The sequence below is a fragment of the Phalacrocorax carbo genome, chromosome 7, assembly GCF_963921805.1.
Source record: "Phalacrocorax carbo chromosome 7, bPhaCar2.1, whole genome shotgun sequence".
Classification (NCBI taxonomy): domain Eukaryota; kingdom Metazoa; phylum Chordata; class Aves; order Suliformes; family Phalacrocoracidae; genus Phalacrocorax; species Phalacrocorax carbo.
In genome coordinates, this window is record NC_087519.1 from 46,370,782 (window position 1) to 46,390,467 (window position 19,686).

Below are 19,686 nucleotides of genomic sequence, written 5' to 3' on the forward strand. Positions count from 1 at the left end.
AAATTACTGGCTATGCAAGTAGTACAGTTGGACAAGTAAATATTACCCCTGTAATTTTTTTCAAAGAAAGCGGTACAGTTCTTAGTTTTAATTTATTTACTAAGTGTTAACATTTTAAGATTAAGTAATAAATATAGAAATAGTGCAAAATCTTGTTTTCAGCAAAACCATAACTTGTAACCAAACAACAGTTTGGAAGCATCCTGCTGACTTTGCTACAATTTGTACCTTGGGTAAAACACTTAAAAAAAATTAGCAACATTTCATTGGGGGGGAGGTAGGGTGTCAGAGTCAGACTACATTGCTGCCTGCAAAAACTCAGTTGCTTCACTCCCTGCTGCGGGGAGATGTTCTGCTTTCCCTCAATGCTTACTCAGTGATAGAACTCTCCACTCTTCCCTATTTTATCAGAGAAAAAATCATCTGAACACCATCTCTTATCAGCCGGTTTAAAACAGTGTTTCTCATCACGTGAAACTACATTGCAAACAGCCAGAAGACAACGAAATAAAACAGCTTTACAGAAAACAAAGAACTGTTGACAATCGGCACTGGTAGATTTTTTTAGTGTCCGTAACAAAGACGACATGTAGAGCTGGTATTTTAAAATAAGAACCATTGGTCATTGTGATGGACAGCACACCGACAGCACCAAAGTTCCCTGGACGGGCGCCCCGATCCTCAGCTGCCTCCTCGCGGGGCTGCAGGAGGCCGGGCGCAGCAGCAGCGGGTGCGCAATCCCATTTTACAGACCCTGTCACACCTTTAACTTTGCATTATACGAGCTTTTTCTGGGCACTGGACTTACAGAATTGGATTTTGGAGCACCACTATTCGCCTTTTCAGGGAGCCCTGGGAAACAGCAAATGACACTCATGAGCACAGGTGAGACTTTCCTGCACAGCAAGTTGCCGTAAGGACACAGCCGTGTCTCATGGGCATCGAAGAGGAGGGCTGGTCTCTGCCTCTCCTGCCCGCACCCTGCTGCACCGGCCCTTCCACCTCTCCCCTGGGACCGCTCTCACTTCACACTGATCCTGCTCAGGAGTTTAAACCAATACAAACACTTCGCCTACAAAAATCCCATTTCTGCCATCTCCCTTTTGCTAGAGAGAACACACAGGTAACTCCCCCCAGGCCTGCTCAGGCCACGTAAGGCCACAAAGGAACTAAGACATCTATAGCAGCACCTGGTACCGTTCCCCTTCTCCTGTTCCCATTTAAATAACAGACTCTCACAGAAGAGGTTGGGTTGCTTCCTTCTTCTTGTCTTTTTAAAAAGTTATTTTTTCTTATGTTAAAGCTGTTTAAGTCTACAATTCTAATCTTTCAAAAATAATTAAAAAAATTATTTCACTTTAAAATAGGGCTGGGAGGAAAAAAAAGTCATAAGACTGGAAGTTTAGCGGTTCTTTTCAGCGAGCTGCTCATCAGCTGGTAAAGCAGTCACATTTCTGACTTGCATTACAAAACAGCAACATAGATTAAAAAAAAATCCATCAGTTGTTTCTCCAGTTTGAAAGAGGAGATGGTTATTTAATTTAGATCGCTTTTCGTATATAGACTCATAGAACAGATTCATGGAATCATAGTACTACTGATTTTGAGTTTATGTTTAATTTTGATATTGTCAAGATTGTCTAATGTAATGACAAGCAATCCTCAACCCATCTTTACTAAAAATAAGTTTCACTGGCACCTTCAGAAATAGCGAAACAAAATTACACAGTAAAAGCCGACTCCAAAACACTTATGGATTTCATTTCCCATACTCGGCCCTTGAGAAGTTTTTCCTCAAAGTCAGAAAAGCTACAAAACCAAACAAACAAAAAAAACCCCAATCTCTAGGCATTGACAAGATGCGATTAAAGTAAATGGCCTGTTGCTCCAGTAAAGACACGGAACTGAAGTGCCTCATACATAGTTAATCCAGTGGAGATGATCTGGCTGGGACTGAAAGGTGCATCCACTTTTGATTACAAACCTCTGATACATTCTTTTTGTGCTTATGCAGAGGTGAAATTGGAAGACTTTTAGTTTGGGGAGTAAAAACAATGTGATTTTATTTAGTTGGACTGATTTTGCTGTACTTGAAACAAATTGTGAGAGGGTGCTGTTGCTGAACCCCAGATCACAGCTGGGGGCTTGGCTCTCCCCCACCGACTGTCAAGGGTGTCACTCTGAGAAGGGAGAGGGGAAGGGACAGAGGAAGGGGCTTCAGTGCCCAAGGAAGCACTTGGCCACCCGGTCCTCTTCTGCACACTTTCTGACTCCTTATGTCCTGTAGACACATTGCACGCACCCATGTCCCCTCCAGTCAGTCAGAAGTTGGTATCAATTTACTTTTTTCCTGAAACATACAGTAAGAAAAGATCCGCAACCCCTTCCAGGAGTTTGAAATACAAAGCTCAGGATACACTACTTAAATATTGACAAGGCAAGAAACGCAGAATGGAAAAGAAAATCATGTACCTTTCAAAGGTATTTTTAATAGTTTTCTTTTTTAATAATGATGTACACTAAATACATCCAACAACGCCCAAGTGCCCTCGCCCTAGGCGTACAGTACGCTTGCTGTACATCTCTAAGGCACTCGGGAGGGAAGTCATTTTTGATAAATGCAATGGGAATGTTTCTGCTACACAGCATCAGTAATACACTTCTGTAGCAGCTCTACCATAGGATTCAGCTTGTTTGATTTACGTGACAGCAAGCCGTACACCAACTTACTGGGAATTTGGCAAGTTTGTCATCACCAAATCACTTTCAAAGGCACTGATCATCTTTTCATACCCCTAGCTGGGAACAGTCACACGTTTTCCACTGTTTTTGAAATTCAATGTTCAAATTTTATTGACAATGAGGAACGAACACTATCAGTTCATTCCCTCAAAACAACAACCGCCTTCTGAAGGCCTGCATGCCCTCTCCTTTTGAAACCTGTCTTTGTGTGCTACCTGCTGCACTCTCCAGTTTACTTTTTCAGGACTCAAGGCTTAGAGTATTGTGCGTTACTCTTAAGTCCGACCTTACAGCAATTTTTCATTAATGTAAATCAAAATGCTTTGAAACAGTGGAAATAAAATAAACAAATGTAATTTGTTTATAAAAATATTTTCTTATAAATCTTTAAAGCTTATAAAAGCCAGAAAATACATTTAAAAGAATCTCTGAAACGTTTCATCCTTCGAGGCGTGGTTACAGTTCAGAAAGTGAGAAGAAACAAAGCCCACAGACACTTTACATTTATCTTCCCACGAGGAATGCCGTAGTACAACACGCTTAACCTACAAGTCAAAATGCCTTTGACATCCTTCCTCAGGTCAACTCCCCATGTCAGATCATTGATGTTTGAAAGTAGAGAGTTGGACCTTAACCGAGAATGCTGCTGTTTAGACAGACATGGCACAATTAGCTTTTCCATAGCTACTAGATGGAAACTCGGACATTGGTTATACCAGTAGCCATGATTCAAGCTAGAGCTCGGGGATATGGATGTAGTACACAGGTACCATTTTTTAACAATTACTTTCTGAACTTACAGGTTCATATTGCAAGTGGTATCACATACAAACATACCACTGTCTCAGCCACCCATTTTTTTCAGCAATGTGGCATTTAAAAATACCTATATTCCTGTTTACTGATTATGGGGTATGCCTTTGTAGTAAAACAAAAAAGACCTTGCTAGTCTGTCCAGTATTTAAACTGCATCAATTGGTCCTCTTGCATTTCCACGAAGACTGTCCTTCATCCTGCAGCTTTTTAAGTTTTGGCCCAAGTAGGAACCACCAGCCAAATCCCAGAATGACACAGATGACAGATTCCACATAATAACCGTCCAAGGTAGTAACGCAGGAACCACCAGCTTTTGCGCAGAGCTGAAACAGAGAAGCAGAAGTTGATGCATTACATATTCTCCAGGAGATACAGAAACACAGACTTTTAGAAAGTAGCCATTAGATACTGTTTTCTACCTGCTCTTGGTTACGACTAAATATGTTTGTTTACTTTTCCTTGTTTCTTGTGGAGTTAGTAAGAGAGGCTTTTGAGCCTACCATCAGCACAAAAAGTAGTGACACTTTTATAAACATTTGGGAAATGGAGCGCATTGGCCCAAGGGGCTAACTCTGCAAAACAGAAGCTGTCCAGCTGTCTTACACTGGGCTAGAGGTGCAATCACTGTTCTTAGTCCCATGAAGAAAGATTTTTTTTTTTTTCCCCCTCCCTAGCCATCCAAACTGCTTCTTTAGAAATTATATGCTTGCATCTCACCACAATGAATCTGCAAATGGACAGTAGAGAATGCTGCATATTTCTGGGAAAAACATGCCCAGAATGTTTTCTAATTGCAGAACTGGAAGACAAAAATTCCAGCATTTAAAGGGTAAGTGTATAGCACATGATCATTTCTGCTGTTGTTCAGCTATCAATACTGCTAAAATCCTAAGGTAAATCAATCCTCTGAGTTGAGGTTCTGCCAGCATTTTTGTTACTCTAAGACATGTCAAGATCAGATTAGGAATAAGAAGGGAGCGGTAGTGGCGGTGGAACATTAACAACAGGATGGATGTGAAAAAAAGATCAGAGGAGTGAGGTGAAGGAGGAAGGACTTCAGTTGAGTAGAGGCCCAGGCACAGAGAACCTTACTAGTGCAAGCCAATGAGAGGCTGAAAAAGCAGACACTGCAGAAGCAGTTTCCCCTCTGCAACTAATAGAAACTACAAGTGCAGTTTAAACAAGTCATGTTTGACTCCTAGAACACTGTTTCTTTACTGAACCACCACATCCCAGAGTCTTGGCATTCAAGAGTGAAATAAGTCTCAGTCATGAGTATGGAACAAACAAACAAAAAACCCACAAAAAAAAACCCACAAGAAAACAACAAAAAGCCCCCAAACATTTCCACCCTTCCAAACAGTCATGTATAATTTCTCATTTGCCCATGAGAAGGTGAATTCGAAACCTTGCTTTCCGGGCAGTTTTGTGTCCTGTTGTTTGATCCGTGTGCAGTAGCACGGCGTGTTCTTTGTTCATTTCCACAGGGCTCCCCAGAACTGGGAAGGCAGCCAGTCACGCTGCTCAATTTCACGTGGAAAATGAAGATCAAAGACAGAAAGCAAAGTAACATTGCAGGAGAAGGTATTAAGGTATCCAGATAGGAAGCCTCCAGAAAGACAGAAGGAACAAAACCTACCACAAAACTTGAGGGACTTTGGGGCAGCCTGCCAAGAACAGACCACCTAATTACACAACTCTGAACCTAGTAAGCTTTACTTTCAAAAGTGTAACTACGGCCTCCTTACACCGCAGGGAATGTGGCACCCTTCTAGTGCTTCTACCACCAGCTTTTCATCCCAGCCCAGAAAGAAACGGACAACTACTCTGCAACTGCAAATCTTTGGTAAAGATGTATTAAGATAAAAACACAGTTAGTTTTATCAGACAGGAAAATTAGCTCAATTACTGTGAAATTTTAAGCATAAGCCATGCACTATGAAGGTTTTTAAAGGTGAAAAAAAATACTGAGAGAAGCCATTTAATCAATAAATAATTAAACAGAGACCTTCACAGCCTCCAGAACTTACATCTGCAGCAACTGTAGTTCCACAGGTCTGTTCCTGGGCCCCTGCACACTCTTTCACAGTGAGTGGGTCCACAAGCCAGAGTGCAACGGTGGAAGGCCAGTTTCCTCCCAGATTCGACACGGTATTTAGGAGTGTCATGTAGGTTCCTCCAATAAGCGGATCACTGACTTTGGCATTGAAGGCCATTATTGCAACATACATGCTATACAGCGTGATCTACAGAGGAGGTAAGACAACCCACAGGATGGTAAGGTCTTCCCAGTTACACAGTGACAACTGAAAACCCCAACATAAAAACTGTTCTGAGATTACTTGAAGTCAGCAACATTGACTGAAAAATAATCCCAACAGGTTAAAATTGCACAAGAGTGAAATTATTTCTGCAGTCTGTTTCTCTACTAACACCAAGAGGTAGCCTTGCCACTTGTCTCAAGTCATGCTGAAGTGGACCCAGCCTCACATGCATTGGAACAACTCACATCATCACACTGAAATATAAGGCCAGATAAAATCGCATATAAAAATAACACTTTTGAATTTAAATCATAGAATCATTAAGGTTGGAAAAGACCTCTAGGACCATCAAGTCCAACTGTCAACCCAACACCCCCGTGCCTCCTAAACCATGCCCTGAAGTGCCATGTGTACGTGTTTTTTGAACACCCCCAGGGACAGTGACTCCACCACCTCTCTGGGCAGCCTGTTCCAGTGCCTGACCTCTCTTTCAATGAAGTGGTATTTCCTAATATCCAATCTAAACCTCCCCTGATGCAGCTTGAGGCCATTTCCTCTCATCCTGTCACTTGTTACCTGGGAGAAGAGACCAACACCCACCTCACTACACCCTCCTTTCAGGTAGTTGTAGAGAGCGATAAGGTCTCCCCTCAGCCTCCTCTTCTCCAGGCTAAACACCCCCAGCTCCCTCAGCTGCTCCTCATCACATGTGTTCTCTGGACCCTTCCCCACCTCCGTTGCCCTCCTCTGGACACGGTCCAGCACCTCAATGTCCTTCTTGTCCCAAGGGGCCCAAAACTGAATACAATATTCAAGGTGTGGCCTCACCAGTGCCGAGCACAGGGGCACCGTCACTGCCCTGCTCCTGCTGGCCACAACATTCCCGATACAAGCCAGGATGCTGTTGGCCTTCTTGGCCACCTGGGCACACTGCTGGCTCATGTTCAGCCATTAATATGAACTCTAAAGGCATTGCATACATTTTAGTTCTGACCCGAAGCCCAGTTTGTAACAGGCATTTTGTTATCCAGGCCTTTGGATTAGATCCATTACAACATTCCTCCAAAATCAATAAAGTGTTTTTTCTAGGGCTAGGATCACATAATTTATGGATCTGCACAATAAGCACAATCATCATCATGCCTATGAAACTCAGTCAGAATACTGGGATTTCTCTGACTCCGCCATGCTTTTGAGCTTCTGGTTTTGGGGAAGAAAAGGAATCTGGGAAACAAAAGCAGATCTGGTCAACTAAAAGTAACTTCACAGAAGAAGTTCAGTGGGGCACATGGAAGAGGGAGAAATAATATTGGCAAGAGTTCCAAATAAAATATAGCTATAGTGCACAACAGGTCAGGCTTAGAGGAATTCTAGTGTAACTAAGGACAAAAGCAAATAATGGCATCTATAGTCCTCTCACTGATTGATGTGAAAATGCCCTCCTGCCCCCCTCCCCTTCCCACATACAGCACACATTACCTGATGTAAAGCATAACTCAACAATACTACAGCATAGTAGTAGATGGGAAATCCTTCTTCATGTTTTACTGTAGGAGTCCACCATACCAAAAACGCAAATTCCAGACCAAGCAGTAACCTGGAGTAATAAGAAAGATAATTTGTAATTCAAGTAACTCTCCTCATGTGTTTCCTTGATACAAAGCAATTATTGAACATTTATACATGCATAATATATTAAAATAGCTTATAGAAGTAGTTTTAACTATTGAGATATCTTAGACAGAATTAGATATTAAATATTTGACAAGCACTGAAATTGTAAACATTTTATGCCATAACAATTCTGTCTTCCATATAAACAATTCACCACCAGATCTCCTATACTAGCTTTCTCCCCTGCACACACGAGGTATCTAACCAAATCCAGCTGCAGCAAGATTATTTTTTTTTTTTGCAAAAACACACATAGTTGCATGAGAACACAACAAAGTAACGGCTACCTGTTACAGACACGTTACATGATTTACTGAATAACAGCATTAGGTAATTTGCTGCATTCACTGGTTTTAGAATTCCATAAGCAAACTCTCATATGAAACACTTAGGAAATGTCTCCTTGTCTGTATCAAAATAATTCAGCTTCTTTTACTCTCAGTTACCTCAGTAAAGCATACATCCAGTAGATGCACCAAATGACTTGTCAACGCATTCTGCCACTCTTACGCTGGGAAGCACATGTAATTTTAAAGATACAGTCCTGGATCTAGTCAGAATGATTCATGAATAAGCAACTACCGACACTGGAGCAGGACAGTAGTGCTCTAATGCTGCTGTTGTATACGCATCTTAAAAACACCTCATCTTCCACTTTCTTACATGAATCATCTTCACTGCACAAGGCACAGAGTTCAACATACTATGAGAATTCTGACATACTTTCTTTTATCTGGAAGTTTGAGAGTTACACAAGAAATTCCACACTTGATCTGAATACGCAAATTACTATGTTTCTGTCAAACAAGATTTGTTTGTTTTTACCTAAAAGGCATAGCTTTGTAAAATGTGTTCAGTGGCTGGGGGCCTGCTGTGTATTTGCTGATAATCAGAGGCAATATGATCTGTAGAGGAACCATCGGAACTGCTAGTAGAGCTAAGTGCTCTTTTGGGACGCCCTCTTCCACCAGTTTGAGTCCTGTTACAGCATCTGCTGCTGAAAATCCAACCTGCAATATAAATTAGACAAAATAAACTGGGGAAAGCAGTGATAGTTTACCTAGAAATTCAGTTTACTCAGTATTAAGTAAATTGAGAAATGTGATAGAGTACAATTCACTTGTGTGTCTCATTTGATTTCCTAATCCGTTCTGAAACATGCTCCCCACTTGCACACTCTTCTTGTCATCAGTGCCAAAACTACACCAAGAACATTAAACATAGCAGTGAAGTCCATTCCCGTGCCTTAGCTGCCAACATGGAAACCTAGTTTGCGCAGAGTTGCAGATTCTGGGAATAGCATTTTGGTCAAAAGAAACATTTTCTGGACTTTTAACTGCAGAGTACACAAACAGGTGTACTGTTTGAAAATGTTTAAAAACTAATTACTTTAATACTAGATTGCAATCAATCTTCTCTAACACTTGTGCAAACACTTCCAAAAGCTCAAACAAATGTTTTCTGTTGTACAACTTTTCTTAGCACAATGGTATAAGTGATTTTGTTTCAAATTCCACATGAAAATTTGGAAGTCTGATGACACCAGCTAGCAAAACTAAGAAATAAGTTACACCACAGGGACTCAACAACCTTCCAGGCACTCATTTCAGCAGCATTTAACAATTCTTACACGCCTTTACTTACTTTTGCTGTGAGAATCAAGAGACAGAAGGTAAGAACTGCCGGCATCTTGATTATGGAGAATAGCAGCCTGTACGTATCAGTGATGCCTTTTGTTTCTTCTTTTGTTGGTGTTAGTTCCTCGTTTTCCTTTTTCAAAAGGGCAACCAGTGTAGTGGTAATTAAAAAGACAGCTCCCCAGAAAAACAGGAAATCTGGAGAAAAAAAAAAGGGAAATCAAAAAAGAAAATCTTTCTAGCAGCCACCATCAACACTTCATTAACAATTCACCGAGTATCTAAAATGCAGTTATTTTGCAAGAGTATAAACCTAATAATCAAAAATTGAATAAAAACATTGACCCTCCTAAAAACAAGCAACAAAAGTAAACCACAAACACATGCCTACACACAGTAACTCACATAGCTCTTCCCTGCACCTCCCTCTATAACCACATTTGCTTGAGATCTGAGGCAGAAGAGCAGCAGCAAAGCGGGTCACTTGCCTGGTGTTCTGTGTATTCTTACCACAGTGAGCATGCCGGAGGAGGAACAGAAATGAAAATGAAAATGTTGAAGGACTACACTCACCAAAAGCTGATCAAGGAGGAAAACCCACATTTAATAGTTACAAGACAGGGAAAAACTTCAGAGGAAGAAGTCCTTCACAACTCTCCGGTCAATTTATTCTGTGGCCCTGTAACTATTCTGTGCCTCAATTCTATACTCCCTATATAATATCTACCTACCATCTGAAGGAAACAAAGATTTATATTTATGAGTGTAAGGATGTCCTGATGAAAGTTCTTACACAGCCGTCAAGCAAACTTAATAATTTAACAATTTAATAATTATTAATAATTAATCACTCCAATATATAGGTTTTAAGTGGCTATTATACTTGCTAACTCCTAAGTGCTCTTTTTAAAGCATATGCAATATTTGCTAAATTGTGGATTTGAAGGCAGCAATAGTAAAAACACACCAATATTTTATGGCTAGCACTTTTTGAGTTAGTGACTGGATTAATCTAAAATAATCCTACCCTCTACCTTTATGAAAGAGGCAAGAAAGAACTCAGTAACATGCAGAGGGTAAGACAGAAGTTGACCTTTATCTTCCTGGTCATGAGCAACTCCAGAAGCCTCACGGTGACTTGAAAGTAAGCAGCGAGGGCTGGTGAAAGGGCAAAGACAGTGCAAAGGTTTAGGCAATCATTAGCTGCTTCTTATGTACAGGAAGAGAACAAGCACGACAAGCGTGGAAGAAAACACAGAAAGACTACTTTAGCTATATCCTAGTATTCTCGGTGTAAACGGAAAAAAAGGCAATTCAAACCATTTTCTGCTGCTTCCACATCAGTTACTTTTCACCTCTTTAAAGAAAAGGAAAGATCTCATAACCCATGCTGTCAGATTGCTCTGTCCTCTGTTAAAAAAGGCACCCTGAATATATATTTTTAAGTAAAAGATGAGTTTTCAGACAGTCATGCTAATCACAGCTACTGTCTACAAAAGACATACAGGAGTGGTACTCTAATAATAGCACTAAGCATTATCACAGCAGCGAGAGACCTACAGTGCAAGGACGGGAATAGAAATAGCTTTGAGCATCATCACATGAATACTCCTGATCAGGTCAGCCCCAATAGCTGCAATACAGCAACGGCTGGATTAGCAGGGCGGAAGCAGCCACGTAGTCCACTAACAGGTTACAAGCAAAAGAACTTTAGAATTATAGTTTACACAAAGAATTTCTAGCATAAAGTTTCTGGTGCCACCAGTGCTGCCCGATCCCATCCCTATTTTGTCTCTGCCTCTATACTATTGCTAGCAAAACATACCACTGTTTTGAGGAAAAGCAAACTTTTGAACTAGATCATGGACAGACCAGGCTGGAAAATAACCATCAGCGAGGTGTGCGTGAGGGAACAGGTGTTTCATCATAACAGCTTCAGGTAATTCTAAAGCTACACCTCTCTTCCCAGGAAAAAGGGCCCTCCACAGTCACTGGCCCAGGTATGTTTCGGCAGCCTTGGAGGGACATCATCTTCCTGCGCTCACGCTTCACCTCTCTTCCTTCATGCTGGGACAGGCATACATGTGACCGTGTGGCAAGCAACTAACACTGACGCTTCACATCAACTTGAAGTTGACGTGGGATCACAAAGTGTTGACTTTTTCTTTCCTTAGTGTTGGCACTCAGCCTACGACAAAAGCATTCAGAGATTTGAACTGGCAGAAGACCATTCACCTTTTCAAACTATAAAGTTTTATGGTGCTTTAACTGTCCAAACCGGCTCATCACGAGCCCCGTTACAACCAGCGCTAGAACCAGAGAGCCACTCTCCCCATTTCAGTGAGCAGGTTTACAGTACTGCTCTACAGCTGCTTCAGGAGAAACGTGGACACAGCAAATTGTGGCATACAGTCACGTGAACAAGGGAATAGAAATTTCTTGCAGCCAGTTTTCCCACCCAAAAAAACATCCTGCAACTGCAGCGTCAAAGCTATTTGCTTTTCTTATTCCATCCAGGTTAGTACTCCAGGACAAGTTAAACAGGTCACGTTGATGTTTTTGGGGTTTGGGATACTTTTTTTTTTTTCTCCCAAAGACAGCACTCTTGTAATAGTAACAAATCCATTTATACAAACAGTACTGAGGGAAAAAACCCCAGACAACAAAAAACCTGGGCCGTGGAGGTGAGTATAGACAAACCAAGCTCTCTTAACTACACTAGTGATTTGCAAGTTGCATCAGCAGTAAGAGATATCAGTCTGCTGCTGGAGCAAGAAGGAAGAGACACGCCAGCACTGAAGAACTACAAAGTAAAGGGAAACAAAGGAAAGCAATAAATCAGCAGGGTTACTTTGAGAACTACTCTATGCCTGTTGACATATAGACCAGACATAGGGGTACCAAAAGGAAGGGAAGAGGAAAACTAGTCAGCAATTGTGATAGCTGCATAGCCAAAATAAGTACAGCAGTCTTGGAAACTGATATCCTAATTTATCAAGAAGATAGGTACAGGACAGAAAGCGAAAAGTAGCCTTTAAACAACAATTCAACTCAGTTTTGGCATACCTTTTCTCTTAGATGATACAGGCAGACCAATCAACGTAAGAATGGGAAAAAACCATGAGAATTTACTCTTCATTGCCAGCCATGGTCACTTTGAGACAGCACCCAGAAGTGGTGCCAGTTTTTCCCTGTCCTCCCATAAGCTGAGCTGGCTAAACACAACCTTCCAACCAAAACATGCATTTTAAGCATCTTCTAGGTAATACATCTAACATCAACCACCACAAATCACCTTTCTGAAAAAAAAACCAAGCAGCCCAAAAACCACCAAACAGAAGACATCCCTATGCTAACAGCCAGTTAGGGTTGCATTACCAGACTCCATTTAATTCATTAAAGAGAAAATAAAATCGCCCTTAATTTACTACAGTAAGGCCTTCCTTCAGAAATTGGTTACATAGTCAACACTGAACACTCATCATTTCTACTTCTGTGAACAATACCATCTTGGAAGAGTCTGTTTTTTAATTTCCCCTTTCCTTCCTCACAGAACATGTTCTTAAAAGGCCTCCTTAAAAAGAGGCAAAGCTTTTGCATTGCTTGGGTTTTTTTTTTAAACAATAATCTATTCCATGGTCATTAAACTAGGGGAAAAAAAAACTGTCTCCAAAGTGCTCAGGTCAGCCAAGATGATGACAAGGCAGGTTTCCTACACTCTTAAGCCCAGAGAAGCCTGGAAGCTCAGTGCAGTGGACTCTGCTAGCCCCCTGGCAGGCTGTGCTTGCTCATGGGCAGGGGACAATCTAAACCTGCTCGGTTCACAGCGCTAAACCACTGCTCGCTCTGAACAGAGCTTTGGTCCAGGCTCAGGGAAGAAGCATCCCCATCCCAGCATCAGCACGCACAGGCCGGCGGTACCCAGGCCGTACCTGAGAGGGTAACAATCCCTTGGGGCTGGGGCTGGATCCGCAGGTACTTGTTGCAGAAGGAGGCCGACTCGAGGGCCAGGAAGAGGACGTTGCCCAGGAAGTAGCCGGCCGTCTGGCCCACCGAGTTGCAGGTGGAGGCGTAGCCCACATTCTCCCTGGACAACATGGTCAGGGCCCAGCCATCCACCGCAATGTCCTGCGTTGCCGCCAGGAACTCGAAGAGGAAGAAAGTCACAGTGAGGGCTACCACGTCGGGGCCGCGGCCCTCCCCGTCACCCAGCAGCACGTCCACCTGGGTGGACATGTAGATCATGAAGAGTCCCAGGACGTACTGCGTGGGCACCAGCCAGGACTTGCGACGGCCGAAGCCCCGCAGGTAGACGGCGTCCACCAAGGGAGCCCAGAGCAGCTTGAGGCTGAAGGGCCAGAAGACGAAGCTGAAGAAGGCCTGGTCGGTGTAGCTGGCGCTCTTGCTCTGCAGGATGAGGGGGACGCTGCCCGCCAGTCCCAGCGGGATGCCCTGCAGCACGTATAGCACCAGCAGCAGCAGGATGCTGCCCAGCTCCGCCCGGCATCCCCGCGCCCCCCGAGAGCCCGGCTCCGGCGGCAGCAGCGCCTCGGCCTCCCCACCCGGCAGCCCGTCCTCACAGAGCGCCAGGGCGGGCGGCGCCTCGCTCCTCACGTCTAGGCAGTGCTGGTGGCTCCCGGCGCGGCGCTGCCGGCCGCCCTCCTTGGCCGCGATGGCGGGCGACATGTCTCCTCCGGGGGCGGCCCGGCGGCCACGCTGCGCCCCCAGGAGCCGAGGCGGGAGCGGAGGCCGGCGCCACCGCCGCTGATGAGATGCCGCTACACCGGCCCGGCCGCCGCCAACCACCGCCCCGCCCCTTCCAGTCACGCGGGAGCCCGCGGCAGGCGTGGCTGCACCTCATTGGTGCGCCGCGGAGATACGTCAGGCGGTCGCCCCGCGCCGCGGTGCCGCTCAACCCTGACTGACAGACCGGCCCCGCCCCGCCGCTGAAGCGGCACCGCGATCGTTCTCGGTCGGAGGGAGCCGGGTCACGGCGGGACCCCCGGGGCCGGGACAGACCGGCCGCAGTGTGGCAGGGCTGTCCGGGGTTCGGCGGGAGGCGGCTTCCCGGCTCGCCGGTGTGTGCGGTGCGGGCTGGCGGTGGGGCGGTACAGGGACCGCCTTCCCGCGGGGTGCAAAGCGGGGCCGCCGGGCTTCCCTCAGCCGCCCCCGCCCCGACCCTGGCGGGAGGGCGGCCCCACGGGTCCGGGGACGCTGTCGGTGCCCCGCGGGTTCGGTACCGGAGCTCTGAGCGAACCCCCGGGCGCTTTCAAAGGTCCTTCAGCGAGCGGCCAGCCGCCAGGGGCCGGCGCGCGGCATCGCCAGGGTATCCGTGACCCGTAGGTGAATGGTAGAAATTAAGTTCCCGCCCCGCCCTTCTGTTTTCTTTCTCTGCGGCTGTCCTGTACTACCAGAAATAAAAATCAATAAGAACCAAGGTAAGCGAATGTCACTTCCCCCCCATTTACCCATAATTTATAGTTACATGATAATGAGACCACCAGAAACACATTTTGTCTCACTTCTCTTCTGTTTTTAATGCCTGAAGTATTCTTCCATTTCTTTTTTTCAGTTCTTGAAAGATTCATCGCAGCCATAAAGCAATTAAAGCCATAAAGCAATTAAAATATTTAGAACAAAAATTACACACTGTCCTTAGGACAAAATCACTTAGAATCTGGCAGCGGAACCAGATTTCGGTCTGTAATTCCACGCGTAACTTGAAGTCTTGTACTCACACCCTTCCTCATTTCCCTCTCTTTAAGCAAGAAGAGTAATAATTTTAAAAGTTCAGAGAAAGGTTTCCAAAATACTTTGGGAACGTTACCGGCAGGCTGTCATCGATGTAGTTACCCCCCTTAGTGCCTTTTAAGAAATTCCACCTGAGCAGAAATAGAAGATGCACTTAATACCACGCAATATTGACACACAGAAATACACTTAAAGTCTCGGTTTCTGCCTTCATTTGTACCCGTAAAACGGACCGAAGTGACCCCCGGGAGCCCGAACACCGCAAGCTGGGCTCGACTGACGGCGGCGTGTCCGGCATTCCCGGGCCCCTCCAGGAGACGTGCGGGCACTCCTGGCGTTCAGCCACCCAGAGCCAGAAGCACCGCTGCAACCGCCGTCCGCCGCCCTGCACCGCCGAGTGGGCCCATAGTCCCTAAATCCGCGTTTCTGACCCCAAGGTCCCCGTCCGGGCCCGGCCCCGCGCTCCGCCCCTTCCGCCGGAGCGGGGCCGGGCCGAGCGGCTCCTCCTCCCCGCGGCGGAGGCGCAGCCGGGCGGCATTAGCTCATCGCGGCGCGGCGGCGGCGGCTCCTCGCGGCCCTTTCTTCCCCCTCCCCGCCTTGGGGCCGCCCGCCGCTTCCCGCCGGTCGGAGGCGGCGCCGCTCCCCGGCAGCCCTCATGGCCCTCTGCAACGGAGACGCCAAGGTCAGTGCCGCTGCCGCGTTCCTCCGCGCCGCGGCCCGGGACGCTGCCCGCCGCCCGCCGCCCGCCCGGGCCTGATGGGCGCTTTGTGCCGCCGCTGCCCGGGCCCGGTCCGACCCAGCGGCCGGGCACATGGCGCGGCGCGGCCTGGCCTTCCCCCCGCGGCCGCCTGCCGGGGGCTGTGGGCGGCCCCGTGGCGCGGAGCAGGCCGGCGGCGGCGGGCCGGGGAGTGGGGCCGGGCGGCGGCGGGTGTGGGGACGGCGAGGGGCCGGTGCCCACTCTCCCGCCCTCTGCGCGGGCAGCTGCCCGCGTCCCCGGCCCCCCCGCGCCGTCACAGCAGCGGTTGCTCTGAGATAACGAATTAATTTCACAATCTAGATTTCGATAATTTTTTTTTAATAATACCGGCTCATGGCGTGGCCGAGCCCGCCTGGGCCGGGTCCGCACCTTGCGCGGCCTGCGGGGCGAAACGGGAGCGGGGCTCCCGGGAAGTGCAGCCAGCAGCCTTTAGCCGCCCTGTTCGGGTGTCACGTCCCGATGGGAAGGGTCACTCGGCCAGCCAACTTGAGAGAAAAGTCGGTTTGCTTAATCGCTGCAGAAGCGGGCAGGCCTGCTGCCTCTGTCCTGGTGACCCCCAGGGTCACACCGCTCCCTCAGCGTCGCGCCCGGTCCAGTTTGCAGCGACAGTGGCAAAAAAGATGTGTGTCAGTGTAGCTCTTGCGTACCGGGATGACAGAGTGACTTGTGTGTGCCTTTATGAAGTTGAAGTTTCTTCTTGGTAATGCAACTTCAGAACCAGAACCCTGCAGGTTGTCTCAGGCTGCTTCTGTAGTAGGATAGAAGCATTGTTCTGGACTTCTTATCTAGTTGCCAAGAAAACATGCTTCTGAGGTGTTTTTTTTTTTAAGGGCTCAGTTGGTCCCTACGTAAGTTTTCTGACACGCTCTTTTCCCTGACCATTGACACAATCTCTTTTTCTGGCCAGGGCAACTCTTGAGGGCTCTTCTCTGGGGTGGTGGCACCCAGAGCCAGCTACGTGGTGCCAGGCTCATCTTCCACAAACCATGCTCTCGCAGGAAGTGGGTAATGAGAACTAACGAGAGAGCTAAAGAGAGCAGGGGGCCAGGTCCCAGCAGCCATTGGAAATCCACATGTGACTTACGTAAATTAAAGTTTGTCTGAGCTAATGGGTTGGGGGCTCTTGTATCAGTCTCAGGGATTGCCTGAGTTTGGAGGAGTTACTTTCCTGTTATACTTTGAAAAAAATATGAGTAGGTGTTCTTATACCTGCTTGATTTTAATACCACAGGGAAACAATTAAAGTCTTGTAAAACCTGTGCTGGCTTGAAAGCATCAGATCAAGGCTCCTGGTTTTAGGCTTGTCCTAAGTTATTAGTGTGGGTGAAAGCTCAGGGCTGAAGGCTCAGACAGAGGGGCCGTTGCTACAAACAGGGCTCTGCCAGATGCTTCTTGGTACTCCAGAATATGACTGTTCTGTATGTTAATGTATTTTATAAATTGCATTAATGAAAAACCTGTGAGCATGTGGGTGTGTGAAGTGCTGAAAAATTCCCTCATTCTGCAGAAGTGGGCTGCTAGGAACCTGCAAACTTAGTCTGAAGCGTTAGGTAGGTACACTGAGGAATAAGATATGTGGTGTCCTTGGTTGATAATGCAAGCCTCGTGGCAGGTCTCCTACCATAGCTCATTGTAGAACTCATGACCTTTTTTCTTTTTTGACACGAAAAAACCCAGCATCAATGGAAGCTTTTTTCCCGTCCAGTTTACCAAGTGGCAGAGCTGAAATGATGGATCATGGCTGAGCCTTTCCATGGCAGTGCAGTTGGAGGGTGGCAGTATGGTTCAGGTGGCACTCTGGACCTTGGTTCCAGGTCTTGGCTCTGTGAAACTGGGCAAATGGCAGTCTGGAGACACAGCGTTTTGACAGTGTAATCACTTTGTTTCAGCAGTCGTAGAGAACAGTACGAATACTTCATGTATGATGTGATTTTCTGGGTGACTCTTGTGATTTCAATTAGCTGGGTATAGATTTCCCCCCTTTTCCCCCCATTTTTCTCTTGGCATACTTCAGTCCCACTCCGTTTTCTTAGCCCTCCTCTCAGTATATCAGGCTGGTACCTCTGTCTGCTTTGCCCCAACACCTGAACCTTTGACAGCTGTCAAACCAGCTTCGGCAGAAGTTCTCAAAAATAGTAGGTTTTCCAGATTTTTGTGACAATAGACCAGGAGAAGACAAGGAACTCTAGTTATACCCCAACTGAGGGGGGAAGAAGAGCTTTTATTAGAAACTGGAGAATTCCCACTAGGAAGAGGTGCTGGCTCCATAAACCTGGTTCCTGCAGGAGCCGGGCTGTCTGGTGTCCTCTTCATCTTTCTGTGGGCATGCGTATGTTATACAAATGCGTGAGCTGAACTGCCATGTTGGCTGCATGTTAACAGCATCTGCTTCTTTTTTGATTTTTATTAAATGAAGTTTCCCATGTTAAATTTGGGTTCAAAATCTCTAGCCTTGGAATGGTGCCTTTAAATAAGTAAAGCCAGATACTGTACTGACTTACCAACTTTCTCCTTTCTCTTTTTTCCATGTGATTTATGGTAGTGTTTTTATTGGGCTCTTTTCAGAGCTGCACCTCCTTACGGTTCTACTTTAGCTCAAAAGTGAATTACAAAAACTCCTCTGACGGAGCCCTTGTGGTGATAGTTGCCTGCGTTAGCCTCTGGGATGGGGCTTGTGTGGTTGTATGCTGGGGATGTGCTGCAAGGTTGCCTACAGGAGGAAAGGACAGTGCCCTGTGTGGTACTGGGAGAAAATTATTTCAGCCTGTAGTTTACTCTTAGCTCACATCTAAGGGAGCAGCAAGTTATCAGGCCACCAACTGAATGGTTTTCTGGGGTTTTGTTTTTTTCCTGGTGAAGTTCAGGTTGTCTTGCTCATCTTACATGTTCTCTGTAAGGAGATCTGTGTTACTTGATGGATGCCATGCTTTTACTAGATTTTAACCCAAATGCATCACCTGGAGAAAGACCTTCTGAGCTATGATTAGATGCTGGCTTTTGAGATTTTGGGAAAGTATTAATGGACTTTGAGCGAAACTTGGGCAATGAGCTACTGAATCCTTAAACAGCCATCTTCCAGGGCCACACAGATGATGGAGAAGTAATTCTAATGTTGATGCAGTTATCTATGAAAGTATTCCCCCAATCATTGTGCAAAATGCTGCTGTACTTTGCAAGAGTGACAGGGATGGCTCAGCAAAGGGGCTTGCCAGCCTGGGAGCTGAGTGCTCACATCTGGGTGACTGCAGCACAGAGGCTTGTCAGTTTGCCCTTGGGATGAAGGGGTATGTATCCCTGTCTGCCTTTGCTGAGGAGAACTAGGGAACATGCAGGTTCATCCGACATACAGAGCTACTTATGCTGCCTTACGCAACGTTTCTTAAACTACTCCTAATGTAACTTTGAGCTCTTTTTGTTTTCACACGCATGTCTCCCCCTCAGCTGTTACCTGGGACCAGCTAACTACACCTGACTGCTCAAAGCAGCTCAGTGCTTTCAGGGCAGGGCGCTGAAAATGAGGTTTATTTACTAGCTACAGATGTAAAAGCTAGACCATTGGTCTGGCTGAGCTGATGCCAACAATAACTTGGTTTTAGTATTTTTTACTGTAAAATGCATTCTGCCTTCACAGAGTTGTACTACTTTCTTCTTACTCATTCCACAGGTTCTTAGAGGTGGTGTGCAGGTTGGCAGATGCTAGGGTACGACATGTGGCTGGGACCCATCTGTGCAAGGGCTGGCTAGGCACCCGTGGCTTGCCCAGGGGTCTGGAGGGGACTGCTTATGGCCCACCTTGGTCTCCTTCAGGTGGAAGTGGATGATCTCAGACACTCAGCCAAGAGGGCTGCACAGCTCTGTCCCTTCATGGTACAAGCTACAGCACGTGCTCTGACCCAGTTAAAGGCTTTTGTTAAGAAATAGCACTGAAAGGAACAGCATTTGCCACAAGATGGGATCAGGAAAGAATAAGGATGTTGGTCTTTTGTGCAAGAACTGCTAATTCAGAAATTGCTAGGTGACAATGCCCAGAATTGCTATAAAAATT

General features: G+C 46.1%; 2 protein-coding genes across 2 annotated transcripts in view; one reads left to right on the top strand and one right to left on the bottom strand.

Moving 5' to 3' along the window:
- Positions 1–435: 435 nt before the first annotated feature.
- On the bottom strand, positions 436–13,963 carry SLC33A1 (solute carrier family 33 member 1). Its single transcript, XM_064457851.1, has 6 exons — positions 13,066–13,963; positions 9,141–9,331; positions 8,322–8,506; positions 7,302–7,419; positions 5,589–5,804; positions 436–3,881 (listed from the first exon to the last, which is right to left on the bottom strand). The coding sequence occupies exons 1-6, from the start codon at positions 13,817–13,819 to the stop codon at positions 3,714–3,716; spliced, it is 1,632 nt and encodes a 543-aa protein (XP_064313921.1). The 5' UTR covers positions 13,820–13,963; the 3' UTR covers positions 436–3,713.
- Positions 13,964–15,379: 1,416 nt separating this feature from the next.
- Positions 15,380–19,686, top strand: part of GMPS (guanine monophosphate synthase) — a 31,331-nt gene continuing 27,024 nt past the window's right edge. Inside the window, exon 1 of the mRNA XM_064457850.1 lies at positions 15,380–15,566. Coding sequence (XP_064313920.1) covers positions 15,540–15,566 — 27 coding nt within the window. The 5' untranslated portion in view covers positions 15,380–15,539. The remainder of the gene's footprint in view (positions 15,567–19,686) is intronic.

Bases quoted from the DNA above. Each gene is read 5' to 3' on its own strand.
- SLC33A1 (XM_064457851.1), bottom strand. From the start codon at position 13,819: ATGTCGCCCGCCATCGCGGCCAAGGAGGGCGGCCGGCAGCGCCGCGCC. The intron at 8,507-9,140 runs GTAAGTAAAGGC...TTTATATTGCAG, and splicing joins TCTTGATTCTCACAGCAAAA to GTTGGATTTTCAGCAGCAGA. The intron at 3,882-5,588 runs GTAAGTTCTGGA...TCTCTGTTTCAG, and splicing joins GAACTACAGTTGCTGCAGAT to CTCTGCGCAAAAGCTGGTGG.